At 45.3% G+C, this 16,962-nt stretch overlaps 1 protein-coding gene across 3 annotated transcripts in view; it reads left to right on the top strand.

Annotated features, from left to right (window-relative positions):
- The window catches only part of Pur-alpha (Purine-rich binding protein-alpha), a 213,630-nt gene that overhangs the window by 166,224 nt on the left and 30,444 nt on the right, over positions 1 to 16,962 (top strand). For all 3 annotated transcript variants that reach the window (XM_084576260.1, XM_084576261.1, XM_084576262.1), the window contains 4 exons: positions 4,419 to 4,549; positions 10,532 to 10,634; positions 11,786 to 11,904; positions 15,380 to 15,500. In XM_084576260.1, the coding sequence (XP_084432386.1) occupies positions 4,419 to 4,549; positions 10,532 to 10,634; positions 11,786 to 11,904; positions 15,380 to 15,500 (474 nt within the window). The remainder of the gene's footprint in view (positions 1 to 4,418; positions 4,550 to 10,531; positions 10,635 to 11,785; positions 11,905 to 15,379; positions 15,501 to 16,962) is intronic.

The raw sequence follows: 16,962 nt of genomic DNA, 5'->3' as shown, positions 1-16,962 counted from the left end.
CAAGCGGCCTTTTCCCCCGTCTCCACCGCTTGCGAGAGACCGCCCGCCGTTCCCGATGCCGCAGCGCATCCATCGAGCCGTTCGCCTGTGCGTGCGTGCTTGTCTTGTCTGCCTGTGGATGGGGAAGAAGAAAGGCCTGGCAGGGGTGCCCTTGCCGCTGCGTACTCTCCCTCCCCCTGCCCTCCGTACTCGTCGGTCTCGGCCGTCGTCGGAGCCGCCTCTCGCGAAGGTCGTGACCCCAGACGGAGGACGCCCTCGAACTCCCTCCTCCTTTCCCGTCGCGGGAGTGGTGGAGGAGGATGGGGATATGTTTGGGGAGCTAGACTGGAAGCGGCGAGGGAGAGCGTGAGGTGGAGTTTTCTTCTTTCAAGAGAGCAGGGAACGGAGAACGAGGGAGGCCTTGGGGAGGAAAGGGCCTTTCCCGATTGCCCTCTCCCCAGGATCTTGCCCCGTCGCGACGGCGGGGCGAGACTCAGACTGAAATATCGATCGGCTGCCGGCTTGTCGGGCCGCTCCGGGGCAGCCAGTGGAGGTACAGACCGGCGGAGGGGCTGTGCAGCACCCTCCCTCCTCCCGATGCGCCTCCGTCGCGGCTTTCTAGGGAAAACCAAGTTTGCGCGTCGAAGGTGTGTCGATTCCTTCGCATGCCACCCTAACGGTGCCGGCCTAGCGAGTAGTTGACATTTCAGTACTTTCGAACTGGCGCTCGACTCTTATTGCGTCATGGCGTTTCTGCGCGTGCGCTTCTAGCCATGTGAACTTTGTCCGGGCCTCAGTAGCTCGGCGTCACGTGGTAGCCGGCCTGGTGAACAGTAAAAAAAAAAAAAAAAAAAAAAAAAAAAAAAAAAAAAAAAAACTTCAAACGGGGCCCAATTAGTTGAAAAAAGAAAGGCCGAGGCTTTTTACACATGAGCAAAGGCCACATGTGCCCATTTCGTGTCCGTTCACATAAGCGCAGGTTGTACCTGGCACGCCCGTGCATATTATGTTTCGGCTCTGGCAGCTTCGTCACGACTTTGTCCGAGATAACGATGCTCGAGGCCTCGTCCAGCACCGACCATATGCTTTTCGGCGCGTCACGATATTCAGTACGCATTGGCCAACCGAATAAAAATAGGCTGCGAGAATGATTTCGCCGGTGTTTTTGAGTAAACAACGTCCAGATTCGCTTTTCTCAGCCGTGCTGCGCGAGTCACACGGCGGCCATGTGTGCACCCGCGCGGGAGAGCTCCACCGTTCCCTCCATGGTCCTCCCTCTTTTATCACCCGCATCGAGCGGACTCTGGCCGGTCTCGGAGCGTGGGAGTTTTTACGGTTCTAGCTCCCGTGCACTGCTCTCACAATAGAGGCGTCTTTTGTCGGCACGGTACGTTCTCGGTATTGGTGCTGCGATTCCGAGATTTACGCGCGGGCAATTATAACGTAGCTCATATTAAACGTTTTCCATGCACGCAGAGACGCTCACTGAATTCATTCTTGATGTAACTTATGTTGATGAACTTTGGAGCCGCCGAATGCTGTTTGCGATGCCCCGATATTTGACACTGAAGAAGAATGAACGCCCACGGCAACCTTTTTTTTTTTTTTTGCGTGATGTCACGCGAGAGCCTGCCTGCTTGGGCGCCATATTGCTTGGGTACGTAGAACTGACGAGGCCGCGGGTATAACGAAGTCTCTTTGAAACCGCCGTTGGCATTTCTAAAAACTGACGTTTCGCAAACGGCCGATTACGCGCTTGACGTTTTACTCCAAGAGGGCTGCATCATTTGCCTCGATGTTTGGATTTGGCAGCCGGGTCGGCGAGAGTCCATATCTGACGCGGTCCACGTGTGCTGCTTTTGTGGCCCCCTTCTCCAGTTTTTTTTTTAATTCTTTGCGGCGGACAAATGCCTTTGACCGGCGCGATTGGAAAACGAAGCTGGCGAAGCTGCCGTGTCCTTCACCGTGAACGGAGGTGACCCCCCCCCCCCCCCCCCCCCCCCTCGCTCTCACGCGACGTATGATCGCCCCTTTTCTTACCTCCCGTCCACGCCCTCTGCGCTCCACGATTGGAGCCTGCTCTTTCATATTATTGACTGGGTTTATTTTTTTCTTCCCTACTGTTTTTTTTTTTCGTTCGTTCCGCCTCTTCATTCGTTTAGCATCGTTCGCCGAGATTAATTTGTCGGGCCGTGCTCTCCAAACGGCTAGCATCTGGCGGCTTGTCCCCGTCATACCGCTGGTGACGTCAGGGCGGCGCGGGCCCTAGGTCCGGCTGGCCGTCAGAGGCGACGTTACTGTATATTTTTATGGAACCAGGTCGGAGCCCCGCGTGGTGCTCGGCCGCGCCAGGGGTCCCGTCGCGCAAACTTGTGCGAGGTTTATTCCTGCACAGCTGGGCTGCGTAATGGTTGGGAGGACATAATTGTACACCTGTGCAAACAAGCTAGGCCGTTGATTTATTCTCTCCCTTCTTTCCCCATAAGCACACACAAATATGGGAATGCAGAATTGGCACATGTCATAACTGATAACTAGCTCCTCAACTATGATTAAAAATGGGAAGACCCTGCTCATAGCTAGCATGCTGCAGTGATGTTTTGTTTGGGGAATATTTCTTTAGGGAGCATGAACAGGGAAATTTGAGAAAAGTGATTTACACCACATTTAAGGAAATATTAAGAACCAGAGTTATTTTCATTTTTCAAATTGACTGTTTAAACCTGCTGTAGGACAAATAGGGCCTCAAACAGGGACTTTTGGTTATATCGTTGAGCATCACTGGCATGCTAACTATTTTGAGCAAAAATAGTTTTGGACACTGCTTGCTCGATTAATTGGCACTCTGGAAAGAAAAAAAAAAAGAATTGGGGGTAGTGATTTGCATGATGCGGGAAACTGTGATGGCATTTTCGATTTACTTAATTCCCAACCTTATCCAATTCCGATTCCATTGTATTTCGCCCACCGATCTGTTCCTATCCTGACTCTATTCTGATTCTGATTTTAATGTTATTGCATTTCTATTTTTAACTGTCTCTTAATTAAGTTCTACTGACTCATTTTTGTTTAACCTCTCCATCCTCTTCTCTTCAAGTGAATAGGGGGATTTTCCCTCTCTCTACCTGTCACTGTTGGGAAGGGAAAGAGAGGAAATGTCTCCCTAAATGCCACCTGTCCCAGGTGGAGGCTTTTCTCAGATGTTGCTGATGCCAGACAGTTTTCAGCAATCATATAATAATATCATATTGTAAAAAAATTGTGAAGTGCAGGGTTCAATGTTCCAAGCATACAAATGGGCTAGCGAGTACCCTGCAGTGGGAGGCTTCAGATTAATTAAGGCCCACTGGAGCTCAGTAATGTGAAGAAGTGGGGCCCTTTGGCATTTATAAAGCTAGATTATACAGCAAGTCAAGCAGTCTGGTAAACATACAGGAATGCTGTTGGTTAGTATGTAGTGAGTGGGAATTCTAGACCTTTAAGTAAATTACATAATCAACTGGTGGTGAACTGAGAGCATAATCACCAAGCACAGTACACAAGCTTCAATCTCAAGTGGTGCTTTATTGGCAGTGATGGTGATTAAATGTGCGTTTATCTTATCCCAAAAAGTTCGAAAGCTTCTTTCATAAGCAACGGAATAGTAAAGTTTATGTGGCACATCAACGTAAGTGCATCTCACTAGCAATATTCTTTAGTATTGTTGGAGCCGGTCACTGTAACTCTGTACTTTTGTTCCATTTGATGAGGTGTGAGTGGTTAAAATAACTCGCCATTCATTGCTGTGGCTAATGTGGCAGCATTGATGGTCATCTGTCTCACCGGTATGCCTGCAAAAGCGAATATACATGTTCACATGTTTGCTTTCTTGGTCAGGCAACAGAAGAGAAGTGAAAGCTCGTTTGCTGATGGGGCTTTGAGATATAGCGTACGAGCCAGAGCAGAGGTTATTTCAGCTTGCATTCTTACTCAAATTGTGTCTCTTATTGTTGTATTGTATCTGGGGCCAGGATTCCTGGGAAATTGAGTTGCAGAAATCCAACTTGGGTATCACTGCAGCTTTGCCAGTAGTCTGAGCGTGACAGGTACTAGTGATGATGCACAGAGTGCCGACTACATGCCTCGACTTTAGTCAGCGTGTTTGGGCTGGTAATGAAATGAGCTCCTGTGGGGACTTGTGGGTCCACAAAAGCTTTAAAGTTGAGATGCTGTTGTCAGTCAGCAATGATAGCAGGTGTCTCAACTTTTAAATAAATCTGAAGAATGTGAGGCCCGCATGTTTCAATTGTCTGTTCCATTCTTTGCAGTAGATGGACACTACTTAGTCTTATCATGCATTTAGAATGGAGTGAGAGGCCAGTGCTGTTGCTTGTTAGAGGGGTTTGTGAAGTCAGTGCGGGCGCAGGGTCGATAAATTTTCTCTCTCCGGTTGTGTGCAGGAGGGCAGCTCATGTCCCAAGGGGAGCAGGAACTGGCCACCAAGATGCTCCAGATCCAGTCCAAGAGGTTTTACCTGGACGTCAAGCAGAATCGCCGAGGCCGCTTCATCAAGGTGGCCGAGGTTCAACAGGTGCGTATATCGTGAACGTGGGTGTTTTGCCAGTCTAACTCGCCTAGCTCCCGTACCACACACACAACACAGCCATTGCTGTTTTACTCCTGTGGTGAGGAGGAACCGTTATGAGAGAGTTTTGTACACACTTCAGTGACAGGAGGATTCCTCTCTCTGGAGATGTTTTATGCTGGGCTTCCTAGGACTGGTTCCACTCAGTAAATGGAGAAAGCTACAGGCACTGTTGGCGGATGAGGTTATTAAGAAGTTTGCGGGGGTCAAGTGGAGGCAGCTAGCACAGGACCGGGTTAATTGGAGGAATGTGGAAGAGGCCGTCGCCCTGCAGTGGGTATAGCCCGGCTGATGGTGATGACGATGACGACGGGTATGGTTTGATGGTAGATACGTATATCTGTTGCACTGCAGAAATGAAATCGACATTACACACGCCAGATGGTTGGGGGGAGGGGGCAAGGTCAGGAGTGGAAGGGGGTGCTGATGCTGGTGAGGAGTAAGGAGCTGTTTATTTGGCAGTGGCCGACAAGGAACCTTATTGGAGGGTCAAATTCTAAAGTTAAAGCTCAGCTACTTTGGTCATCTGATAAGAAGAGAGGAGTCGCTGGAGAACGATTTGATCTTGGGAAAGGTTGAGGGTCGCCGGAGAAGGGGTAGGCAGTGAACGCGATGGTTAGATGGCATTCTCGAGGCGCTGCAGATTAAGTTAGGTGATGTTAGGAAGATAGTGAGAGACCGGAAAGCGTGGTGTGACATGGTCTATAGGGTCACGAAGAGTCGGACACGACTGAACGACTGAACTGACAAGGAATTTGGATTTTGAATGAAGGGTGAAGGGGAGTGGGTGCACACTGAAGAAGCGTCACGGAGCAAGGTGTGGTCGTGTTGGCTTGTCAGCCATGTCTCTTCTCAAAGCGTGGTGCTTGATACACTGGTCGGCTTGGTGCACCCGGAAAAATGCTGAGACAACACGATGCACTTGGTCTTGCATGCTTGCTCGGGTTTTCAAGGTTTCTTAATTCGCATAATCTTGCGGCTGTTTCTGAGTTACTTAGTGAGCCAGTGGCCTTTGGCATCTGCCTGGAAACTTGAAACAAAATGATAGATGCGCTAGCTCTGCCTCTCTACCTCATGGGGTAGTGACGCCTGTTGTCTTGAAATTCTTTAAATTGAAGTGTGCAGAACACTGAAACTAAAGGGCACTGCTTATTTATTTATGCACAGGGAAGTAATTGTCCTTCCAGCTGAAAGCAAGCATTCCTTTAGCTCATGTTTGCAGCTGTAACCCTGTTTACTTCACTATGGGGAAGAAGGGGGGGGGGGGGGGGGGTACTTTGCGGTTGCGAGTATTGGGGAATATGGAGAAAGCAATGTAACTGTGCACTTGTAGCCTTGTTGGTGCTTCTTTCAATTATCAGTTCACTCTTTTTTGTTTTTGTAGTGCAGCTTGAAGTGTGGAGACTGAATTCAGGCCATTTTTTTTTTTTTCTGATATAACTGAACTGAGTTTGTGTCAGCGATAACAAATTTTTATGGTACTGTTCCGAACATTTGCCATCAGTGGCAACAATAATGCCTAGTCACCAGGATTTGTCCACACAGTATGTGATGTGACCTTGCTGGGGACCTGGGGCTGCATTCTATGAGCGATGACCCATCATACTGGTGGTGCATCGAGTTTTGACGTCCACCAGTGCTGACTGTCTTCAAGTTCGCTGTGCTCTGTCTTTTTTTCGCAACCTCATTTTCACGAAGCACAGTGAAAGCAATGTGCTATGTTTATGCATGCATATGTGCTTGGGACAAAGGCTGCAAATTTGCTTCATGTGGCTGAGGTGTGTGCACATTTCAGCCATCTTCACCTTAATCTGTTTCATTTCTGTCCCGCAGTCATAACAGATGGAGCTATAGGAATTGATAGATTCCTTAGCCTTCTCTGCAGCCTTTGATGATGTATTTTTCACAAGCACAGTTCATTAACTTTGTTGGTGCTATATGGGCAACAGCGAGCAAAGTGCATTTGTTTTCCACTTTCTCTCCCACTTCCCTTACGGTGTGGTTCAGGTATCCACAGAAAGAAATGTGACAGATACTGCACCTTTCCCTTCCCGTGAAACATTATTATACAGAAAAAGTGTGCAGTCTTACAGGCGCTATTAAAAACCAGAGCTTTTGAACAACAGTGATTTGGTTTGGGTTTTTTTCTACTTATTTGGCTTTCTTGAGGAGCCTAATGCACAGTCAGTTTGAATCAAGGTGCCTGCATTTAATTCATAAGTGCACCACTTGGAATCTAAAGAACCAGTTAGAGGTCCTATTCAGAATTTGAAGAACCAGTTGGGTAATCTAATTTGACCAGTCAGCTGAATTGCTAGGTACAGGGGGTGTCCAATTTAATCTGATTGCCTGTTTGATTTTGATTGGGTACATCTTGGTTTCAGTTTATTTGACCTAGCAGTGCTCTTCTGACAGGGTGTTTACGCTGAAAAGACGTGTGTAGACCATGGTTGAGTAAAATGCATCCATTAGCTGTACTTCACAAGTTTATTGCACACCTTATTTGGAGCAGAACATAGACTAACTCCAGCCTTACACATGATGTAGAGGTATTCAGAAAGCTGATGCCGTGACCACAGGATGTTAATGTCTTGAATTAGTTTAGATCTGAAGAGGGAGTGAAGCAGATTAGTAAGAAAGAAGTCCATCAACAAGTTAGCAGTGAGGGGGAGGGTATAAGAATTCAGGATCTCACTACAGAATAGATATTCAGCTTTTGCAGAGGATGATGACCCTGGTCTAGAAGCGACAAACAATAATTTCAGAGATATCATTACTGAGTGCTCGGTAGGAGTAGGCGGTAGGATAGTTAGAGAGGATACCGGTAAACTGTTTAAGAAGACGAAAAGTTTGATTAAAAAACGGCAAAGTATGAAAGCCTCAAACCCTACAGACAGGATACAACTGGTAGAGATGTCAAAGCTAATCGACAAGCGTAAAGTGGCTGACATAAGGAAGTATAACATGGGGAAAATTGAGATGCTCTAAGAATGGGGACAGCCTTAAAGCGGGGAAGAGGAAATTGTGCATAGGCAAAAATCAGACGTATGCACTAAGGGACAAGGCGGGCAATGTCATCGCGAATGTGAACAGGATAGTCAAAGTAGCCAAGGAGTTCTGTACTGATATACTGATATATATAGTAGCCGATGTAGTCAGGACAATAATGAGATTGGCAGTTGTGAAAAGATGTCAGACGTTCCGCCAGTGAAAAAGGACGAAGATAAGAAAGCTTTAGAAGCTATGTAAAGGGGGAAAGCAGCTGGGGAGGATCAGATAATTACGGATTTGTTGAAGGACGGGGGGATATTGTGCTACGAAACCTGGCCACCCTGTATATGCAATGCCTGGTATCATTGACAGTACCGGAATCATGGAAGAACGCTGACATTATCTTAATTCGTAAGAAAGGGGACGCTAAGGACTTGAAAAATTAAGAGTCTGCTGCGTACAAAGTGTTTACTACTAAGGTAATCGCTAACAGAATCAGGACGATCTTAGACTTCAACCAAGCAAAAGATCAAGCAGGTTTTCGGAAAGGTTTCTCCACTATCGATCATAACCGTACCATCAACCAGGTGATAAAAAAAATATTCAGAATAAACAAGCAGTTATACATTACAAAATGTATTTGACTCGGTAGAAACCTTGGCAGTCATGCAGGCATTGAGAAATCGGGGTATTGACGAGCCGTATGGGAAAGTACTGTAATATATGTATTTATTTATTTATTTAGTTATTTATTTATTTCAACCTCAAAGGCCCCATTGAAGGGGTATTACATGAGGGAGTGGGTTACAGGGCATATTATTGCTTCGAGTGATGCTTTGAACATTGATGGGTCTGTATGGAGCATGACGTCGGCAGGCAAGTCATTCCAGTCTTTTGCTGTGCGAACGAAAAACGAATATAGATGCGCAGATGTGCGGGCTTGCGGAGGATGGGTTGTCTTTTCGTGGTTCGTGCGGCTGGAGATGCGGTATACAGGGATGATAGCAGATTCATGCAAAAGATGATAATAGGATTTATGAAAAAGAGATAGTCTTGCGATGCTACGCCGGTTAGCTAAATTTGATAAATGAGCATTGCATTTTAGTTTCGTTACGCTTTCATGATAAGAATATGCAGAGAAGATGAATCTAGCAGCGCGGTTTTGTATGGCTATGGCTGCACAGCAACCATAGTTCTGCAGAAGGAAGGTAACAAAATTCCCATAAAGAAAGGTGTTAGGCAAGGAGACACGATCTCCCCAGTACTATTCACAGCTTACTTAGAGGAAGTATTCAGAGACTTAGAATGGGAACAGTCAGGGATAGGGGTTGATAGAGAATACCTCAGTAATCTGTGATTTGCTGATGACATTGCCTTCCTGAGTAACTCAGGGGATGAACTGCAAAGAATTATTGATGACCTCGACAGCATAGCAGAAAGGTAGGCTTGAAAATCAATATGCAGAAGACTAAGGCAATGCTCAACAGCCTCATGAAAGAACAGCAGTCTATGTTAGATAGTGGAGCGCGGAAAGCAGTAGGCGAATATGTCTACTTAGGACAGGTAATAACCGCAGATCCGGTCCATGAAAAGGAAATAACAAGAAGATTCGGATGGAGCGCATTTAGCAACTACTCACAGATTATGACTAGCAGCTTACTTGTATCGCTCAAGAGGAAAGTATACAACAGTTGCATCTTACCTGTACTCACCTATGGGGCTGAAACATGGAAGGTAACAAAAAGGGTTCTACTTAAGTTGAGGATAAATCAGAGAGCTATGGAAAGAAAAATGGTAGGTGTAACGTTAAGAGATAGGAAGCGTGCAGAGTGACTTAGAGGAATAATTCTAGTTAATGACATTTAAGTGGAAATTAAGAAGAAGAAATGGGTATGGGCAGGGCAGGTATAGTGCGAAGAGAGGATTATCGATGGTCACTTAGGGTAACAAATTGCATTCCGAGGGAATTAAAGCGTAGCAGGAGACACCAGAAAGTTAGGTGGGTGGATGAGATTAAGAAGTTTGCAGGGTTCAAGTGGTTGCAACTAGCACAGGACCGGGTTAATCGGAGAAATATGGGAGAGGCCTTTGCCCTGGAGTGGGTATGATACAGGTGATGACAATGATGATGATAGACTATTTGAAAGGACGCTGCATTTATTTGGATTTAAGTGCATCACTGTCCTGTGCCTTTTATCATATTTAGTGACCTGTAACAGAACAAAAGCTGAAAAGTACATCTGAGCATGTTTTTTTTTATGATCAGCACCCTATCCCCTTTGTATAAATGATCTGCAGTTTGGAAAAAGAAATATGCTCCAGCTTACAATCATACTGTGCTACTTAAACAGTGCCAGCTTTTTCATTTGATCCCTTCATACTGTTCTTTCCTTTTGATCAATGTTTCTGTTATACTTTTCACATCTGAATTTGAGGATGGAAGTGTTCCATTGATGGTTACTACTGCCAAATTATCGTTTATCACTGGTTCGGCCTAGCTAGGTGCCTTGTTGCAGTAAAAGAAGGTTATGTAGGTGCTAAAATGAAGGCATGTAGTTTTCTCTTCGAAATTGCCGCCATCATCGTGCTAGCATTCTTATCATCACTATAACTTCCACCGCTGGTCAAAGACTCACCTTCCAGAAATCTTAAGCTGATGTTTTTTCTTGTCTGACTATTTTGTGGTAATGCCATCTGGACTCTAACCTGATCGTTGGACATGAGTTTCTGCCTCCTTCGGCATGGTTCCCTTAATTCTGCATTATGTCCATTCTGCTGCCTTTCTTCTGTCGCACACTCTCCGTTTGCTGTGGTTCTTCAGAACAACGGCGTTCAAATGCTGGCCAACCATACAACATAGTCCAGTGATTGGCACGCTTTTGTGGTTCTTTCTTTTGTGTCTCAGCTGTTGCTTTCTTCCCTTCTCTGTGCTGGCAGGTGGGAGTAGTGGGTAGGAAAAGTCGTCTCCTGCTGGCCATGTCCACAGCAGCGGAGTTCAGGGACCACCTGACGTCCTTCAGCGAACTTTACGCCTCCTTGGGTGAGTGCTGTCATCAGCATTGTTAGGTGCTCTCTCGTATTTTTTTTTTTAAGCGTTTTGCAGCTTTCTTTTGGTGAAAGCTGTATGAACTTTATGTATCACTGCTGTGTTAAACGCAAAGAAAGCATACATTCATGATTTGCGCCTACGCTTAAGTTGTGCCAAAGTGGGCGTATCGCATCTCGGATGGGGCAGAATGTTGATATTGTTGTGTCACTCTCTTTATACATTGCTGGTGGATGTATTCATGGGTTCCAGAGATGACTGTTGTACATCTAGCAAACCTTTAGAGTGCTCTGCTCATCTTTACCCATCCGTTTTTTTTTCTTTGCCTCACTGTGCTGCATGTAGTGCATTCTCTGTGTTTGATGTTTTTGAGACACGCTGGAGTGAACGAAAAAGCCTTCTTAGAAAAATGCCTTGAAAAATGAAAGGCATACAATGAAAAAATGAAAGGCATACAAACTTCAAACGAAAGGTGACCTGAGATTATATTTGCACTTTCGTATATGTGCTACATATTTTCATTATCCTAGTGCTCCAAAACTTGGGCACTCCTTGTGTGATGTTTGCTATTTTTGCGGTGAAGTCCCCAGTCATGTGTGATGCCACTTACGAAGACTGTGCAGGACCACTGCTTCCCACACTGAAAGGAGTCATGGAGACCAATCACCATTGCAGAGCAGTCGTGACAGTGTGCATGAATTAAAGCGTCTGACGAAATTTCAACAACTGTGCTCGTACAGATTTCATCTTGAAAGGGAGGTGTCCAGTGCCCACATTTTCATGAAATAAGTTTTCTTTAACTTGAGGGGTTTTCACAGTTTTGTGCAAGGCAGGAGAGGTAATTTGATAATTCCACATTTAAAAAAATTTGAGATATTCCGTGCGGTTTTATGAAGTCCAAAATAGGGGTCTTGCTGTAGATATGTTAGTTTTATGAGATTTCTGCACCTTACTAAGACATCCACACAAAGCGATGCGTTCATAGCAGTTACATGTTAATTACAGTTCCACAAGACAAGTGTGTTGTAATTTGGCATTGTAACTTAATTATATTCTCCTTTGCCATCCAATGTGCCTGGTGTTTGGGCCTGATCTTTGGTGTGATGAGTGCTGTAGCTTCCTGTCTTGGGTGTCCGTCCACACAGGTCCCCCGAACCCAGAGAACCTTCCCGAGGATGGCAAGTTGAAGAGTGAGATAATGATCAAGGACAATAGGCGTTACTACCTGGACCTCAAGGAGAACTCCAGGGGGCGGTTTCTAAGGGTGAGTGGACACTCGTGGGTGTCGCTTCATGCACTGATCATAAAGCATTCCGTGAGAAAAATAACAGTTCATCTTTTGTTGCATTCACAGCTCTTCCATGTGCACCTACTACCAAGTTTCCATCTATTAGTATTGAAGCACCCTTAGTGGAACACTCAAATTTTACTTGTTGCGACGTGTTTATTGTTTTCTGTATTTCTTAGTTCCTGCTTTTTCCCTTTTTATGTTATGCTTGTTTTCAACAAAGTTTGCCGTATGGAGACCAATATGCCGCCTCTTCATGTAAGGGCTTTAGGCAGGGGTGATGACAAACATTTGAGCATAAACTGATTACAGCATTGCACTCCACCTATGTTAAATGATAGATCCTAGAAATTTGAGCTCATTCGGCCCGGCAACCATTAGTCGCTGACATCACAACGAGATCTCATCCCAATGTCGTCTGCTATACACGGTGTCAGCTGCGCTCTTGCATGCATGCCGTGGATGGTGGTCGAACTTCTTTTCTTCAGCAAAAATAATTTATTTGCATATTCTTTTTTTCTTTGACAAACCTTCACTATAATATGTGACCTTAGTGATCCTCAGACTTGTTTTGGACTTTGTCTAGAGAATGTCGAGGAGGCGGAAATCGAGGGCCTCATGCTATATTATTTAAGCATACAATCAGAAGCATATTATTCTTACATTATGAGAGTTAGCTTGTTTAGCAACAAAACGCTCCCACGTATTAAAGGGCGTATGTCTAATGTTTCCTTCCCCCATGTGAGTGGTGGAAGGGGGGAGGGGTTAGTGTTGTGTTGCTGATTACTGAGATATTGCCTGTTTCTCTTTTGGTCCAAAACTAAGAATACATACTAAAAAAGCATACGTTAACACGAGAGCATACCTTGCAACATTAGAGAAGCAGAAAAAACTTTGGAGCGAGGTGGTACCCATTGACTTGCTGTGATATGTGTGTGCTAGTCAAACTTAATTATTTTTGGCTGGTAAAGCATTTTTTTTGCAAAACTATGTTCAGTCTGGTCATGGCCAGCGCACAAAAGCATTCGTCGCCACCGCTGCTTCAGTCCCGTCATCGCAAAGCTCAACACGGTTCGAATGCGCTTCATTGCCTGCATCGAACAAAAATCTATCATCTGCCGCGGTTTCCGTCTCGCCTCCCCCGCAGTCGGGCGAGCGACCGACTCCCGGGCCAAATGATGTCTAGTGAGTGCTTCAACGCAAACACGGTAAACATCATTTAGTGTTTAGTGTGTGAGCCCTAAACTCTCGCAGGAATGCGCTGATTCGCGGATTACGACTGCGACCCCAGCGTGTTTATCTACAAGCGGCGCCGACAGCTACCGGCTGCGCTCGCCAGGCATGATCGCATCAACGCTTGCCGCTCAGTGTACACGCACTTTGTGTTGTAAGCAGTCGTCGATTTGTGGTCACTACTGCCAGAACTATATTCGATGGCCACATGCAAGCGCTAAGGTTGTGAATGCGCACTCCGTAATCGCCGAAACTCTAGACCCGAACCCCACATACTCGCGCTAAGCCTACTTGTCAGCAGTTCGGCACCGACTAACATTTCTGGCCAAGTTCACTGCTAATGAAAAGGGGAAGCGTATAAAGTGTAGCTTCTTGTTTTCTTTTTTGCAACACGGTTCAGCCACAGACAAGCACATCTGTTCCAACTCATCAGGTGTCAAGTTCTCGCTCTTCCGAGCAAAACAGATCAGGTCATTGGCGTCGCGGAGCTGAAAACTTCACACGATAGGCAACCATTGTGCTCGCTTTGTCGCCGGTGTAATGGACAGATTCGTGCATCGACAAGCTAAGGAACCTAACCGTGCAGCCGCACCGTGCCTTAGGCTGAAGAAAACATATTTTACTCTGTATTGCTTTTGTGTGGTAACATAATCTTTATTAAGCACATCTGCTTGAGGGATGACCGCTGTGTGAATCATCCACAAAGGGAGAGAGACATGCCATTTGTTATTGCAGCCTGCATTGCAGATGACGCTCCGCCGTGTATCCTCTGTGACGTCAGACGAGCATTTCAAAATGGCGGTCTCGATTCCGATTTCTATCGCGTTTTTTAGTAACATGCGCCACGTGCAAGGCACTAAAGCCTTACGTTCATAATCACAAACCTGTATATTATTCACAGAAGTACAAAACGGCAATACATCGACCGACCCTGTCATCGCCCCTTTAAGGAAACAATAATTGAAATGAAATGAAAGTACATTGATGAATCCTATTTTGCTTTAGGCTTATTTTGTACTGCATTTGTCATGTTACATGACCTAGCATGGGTCCTGATGATGACTTGTATGAAAACCTGTGTGAGCTGTATCAACCTGCATGACTTGTATAACCTGTATATGATGGCCTGTACGAGAAGTATCACAGATCCAATCTGTGTGCTATGCGCCGAGTGAGCTGGTTTGGTAGTTGGTCATCGGGAGGTGGAAGTAAGGCAAAGGTTGTGGGCTGAATTAGTTCCCGTGGCTGTACCAGTGGAAGGGGCTGTGAACTGCCATTCTAGTAGGATGCTGTTGTCATGTAAGACTTGGTTGTGTTAGTTAGGTATGCCAGCAGCATTTCACACTGCAGTTTAAAATTATGTAAGTACGCCGGTGACTGTTCAGCACTTGGCGTTGGCTGCTGCAGTCAACTCTACACTAAAACCTCGTTATAGCGAACATGTAGAATAGTTCGCTATCTGAATTCGTAAAAAAAAACACCCAGCAGCAATGTGCTTTAGTCTATTAATACTTGACAAAAAAGAAAAGATGAGACAGGAGATATTTTTCGGAGTTTAGCAAAGTTTCAGGAGTCTGTGTTTCTGTGTCATATTTCCCTTTTTCAATGTGGTTTTTTGTTTTGGTGCCCTTCTGCACCTATGTGTTTTCTAGCCCACCAAGGCACTCGCGTGATCATTGCTGAGTGTAGGTGTGACTATTACCGATCATTTAAAGTTTGAGAGGTGCACCAAGTGTTCAGGCTCAGCTTCTAAGCTGATATCAGTGCTCAGGGCTTTAGGAATGACAGGTGCTGTTCAGTTTCAATAAGCCCTGAGATATAAGATGGGAGCACTGTGAACTACCGTGAGTGACACGCGCTGACGGAAAAGCGATAAATGATCTTTGGCTTCTTTTCTTTGCTGCCACTGCACGACCTCTGACGGTTTTGAGTCTTTGACGAGCACGTGGAACTCTACACTGCTCTGTGTGCGATCTGGTGAAGCGGCAACCAGAGTATTGAGGGGATGACAAGGCTGTGAGGAAAATAATCTAAGGCACACTGCAGCCTATGATTTGCATGTTGGGCATCATTCCCAAAGCGTAAATGCAGCCTCAACAGCAGCCGTAGCATTCATTTTGCCAACTGCATTGCGCAAGTGCCTCTCCCTCACCTGTCATGCTGTTGGCTGACTTTATTAGGCGGCTAACTTTGCTGTGCTGTTTGGTTGTTGTCACAGGTGTCCCAGACGATAGCACGAGGTGGTCCTAGGTCCCAGATTGCCATTCCCGCACAGGGTATGATCGAATTCCGCGACGCGCTCACAGATTTACTAGAAGAGTTTGGCACAGATGACGGAGGTGAGTTCATCAGTTCTTTTCTGTGTGTACTCTGCTCATCTGGTACTTGTAAGGTCATGCTGAGTGGTCTGAAAGGGAGTTGCTCGGTAGAGATTTGGTCTCAAGGAACAGGCTAAATTGGCTGGCTGGGGCTTGTCCTTTTGTTGATTTTTATTTTTTATAATGTTTTTTGCCTCGGGGCAATAAAGGAAGTTAAGGGAAAATGGGTGGGGGGTTGTTTAATCAATGATAAAGGTTGGCCAATCTTGTAGTTGTGGTAGGGAGCGGTGATGTATTTGTTTTATTCGGAATTGAAATGGCCATAATTGACGTAGAAATTAATAGAACGGATTCTTCTTAAACAGAACTTGAAGGGGGTTCAAAAAGTGTTACATTTATCACAAGTTTCATTTAAGCAGAGTGCACATATTTCACGAAGCACAACCTAATTCAAATTGCACCAGCCCTCACTGATGCAGAGGCTCAGAAAAAAGTAAAAGAAATAAACTAATCATTGTATGTTTCACAATCTTGACTTGCTTTTTTACAAAGTACATGTACATGCCTGAGAGGCTTGGAAGAAATTCTGCGCATCCTTCGGGCTCAAAGTAGAAGTAATGCGTGCTGCGTTTCTCACCTGTGCAGGGTTTGCTTTGTAGGCAAGAGTTTTATGAAACAGGCCCATTTCACCATCACTTATGGTGTTAACGTTGCTCGCATACCTAACCGTAGAAAAATAACATTTTCTAGTTATTCATATGGTAGTGTCCTCATCCGCACTTAGTTTTGAAGTGGAGGTCCCGCTCTGTCCAATCAATGGAGGCTTGTTTTTCAAGATCCGTGACACTGTTGATTTCGCGATGTCGCTGCGGCATCCATCATATTCTGAGTTGCCTTGTGATATGCGCTGGTCTCCATCGAAAGGCAAGCGGTTTGGCCATAAATTTAACTCAGGAAATTGTGTTCAATAAAAAAAAAATGCTGTTCCACTGGTTGCAGTGGACACTTTAATATGTAGACATTGTGGGCTGCAAAACACAGCTGATTAAATATCTTGAGAGAATACAAAGTTGTTCATTACGCTTGCATGCAGCCACATTTATTTGGGTCTTAGAACTTTCTATTTCCTGCGTGTTATCTTGGCACATCTACGAGATAACTGTCCAAAGAGCTGACCAAGGGAACAAGCCTCATTAACACTTCATTTTGTGTTTAAGAAAAAAGTACTTTATTTGCTGACCAGTTTTTTATTTTGTGTTTAGGCTGGTCATTGAGCTCTGGCGTCTGATTAAAACCTGTGCAGTGTTGTGCTTGCAACCTTTTTTTATTTACTTTTTTCAATCCAGAGTGCTTCTTAACGTTTTCCATCACTCCAAAACTTTGATCGCACGTAGCCTAATGCAGAGCAGGAGTAGCGCTGGAAGTGACTAGAAGGCTTAGGGATGACTACTAGATTAGCTTGCCCCAACTGTAACGTTGGCTA

The sequence above is a fragment of the Amblyomma maculatum genome, chromosome 8, assembly GCF_055883805.1.
Source record: "Amblyomma maculatum isolate TAMU_Amacu chromosome 8, ASM5588380v1, whole genome shotgun sequence".
NCBI classification, from domain to species: domain Eukaryota; kingdom Metazoa; phylum Arthropoda; class Arachnida; order Ixodida; family Ixodidae; genus Amblyomma; species Amblyomma maculatum.
Note: the sequence above shows the minus strand (reverse complement) of the source record. Positions and strands in the feature narration are given on the sequence as shown.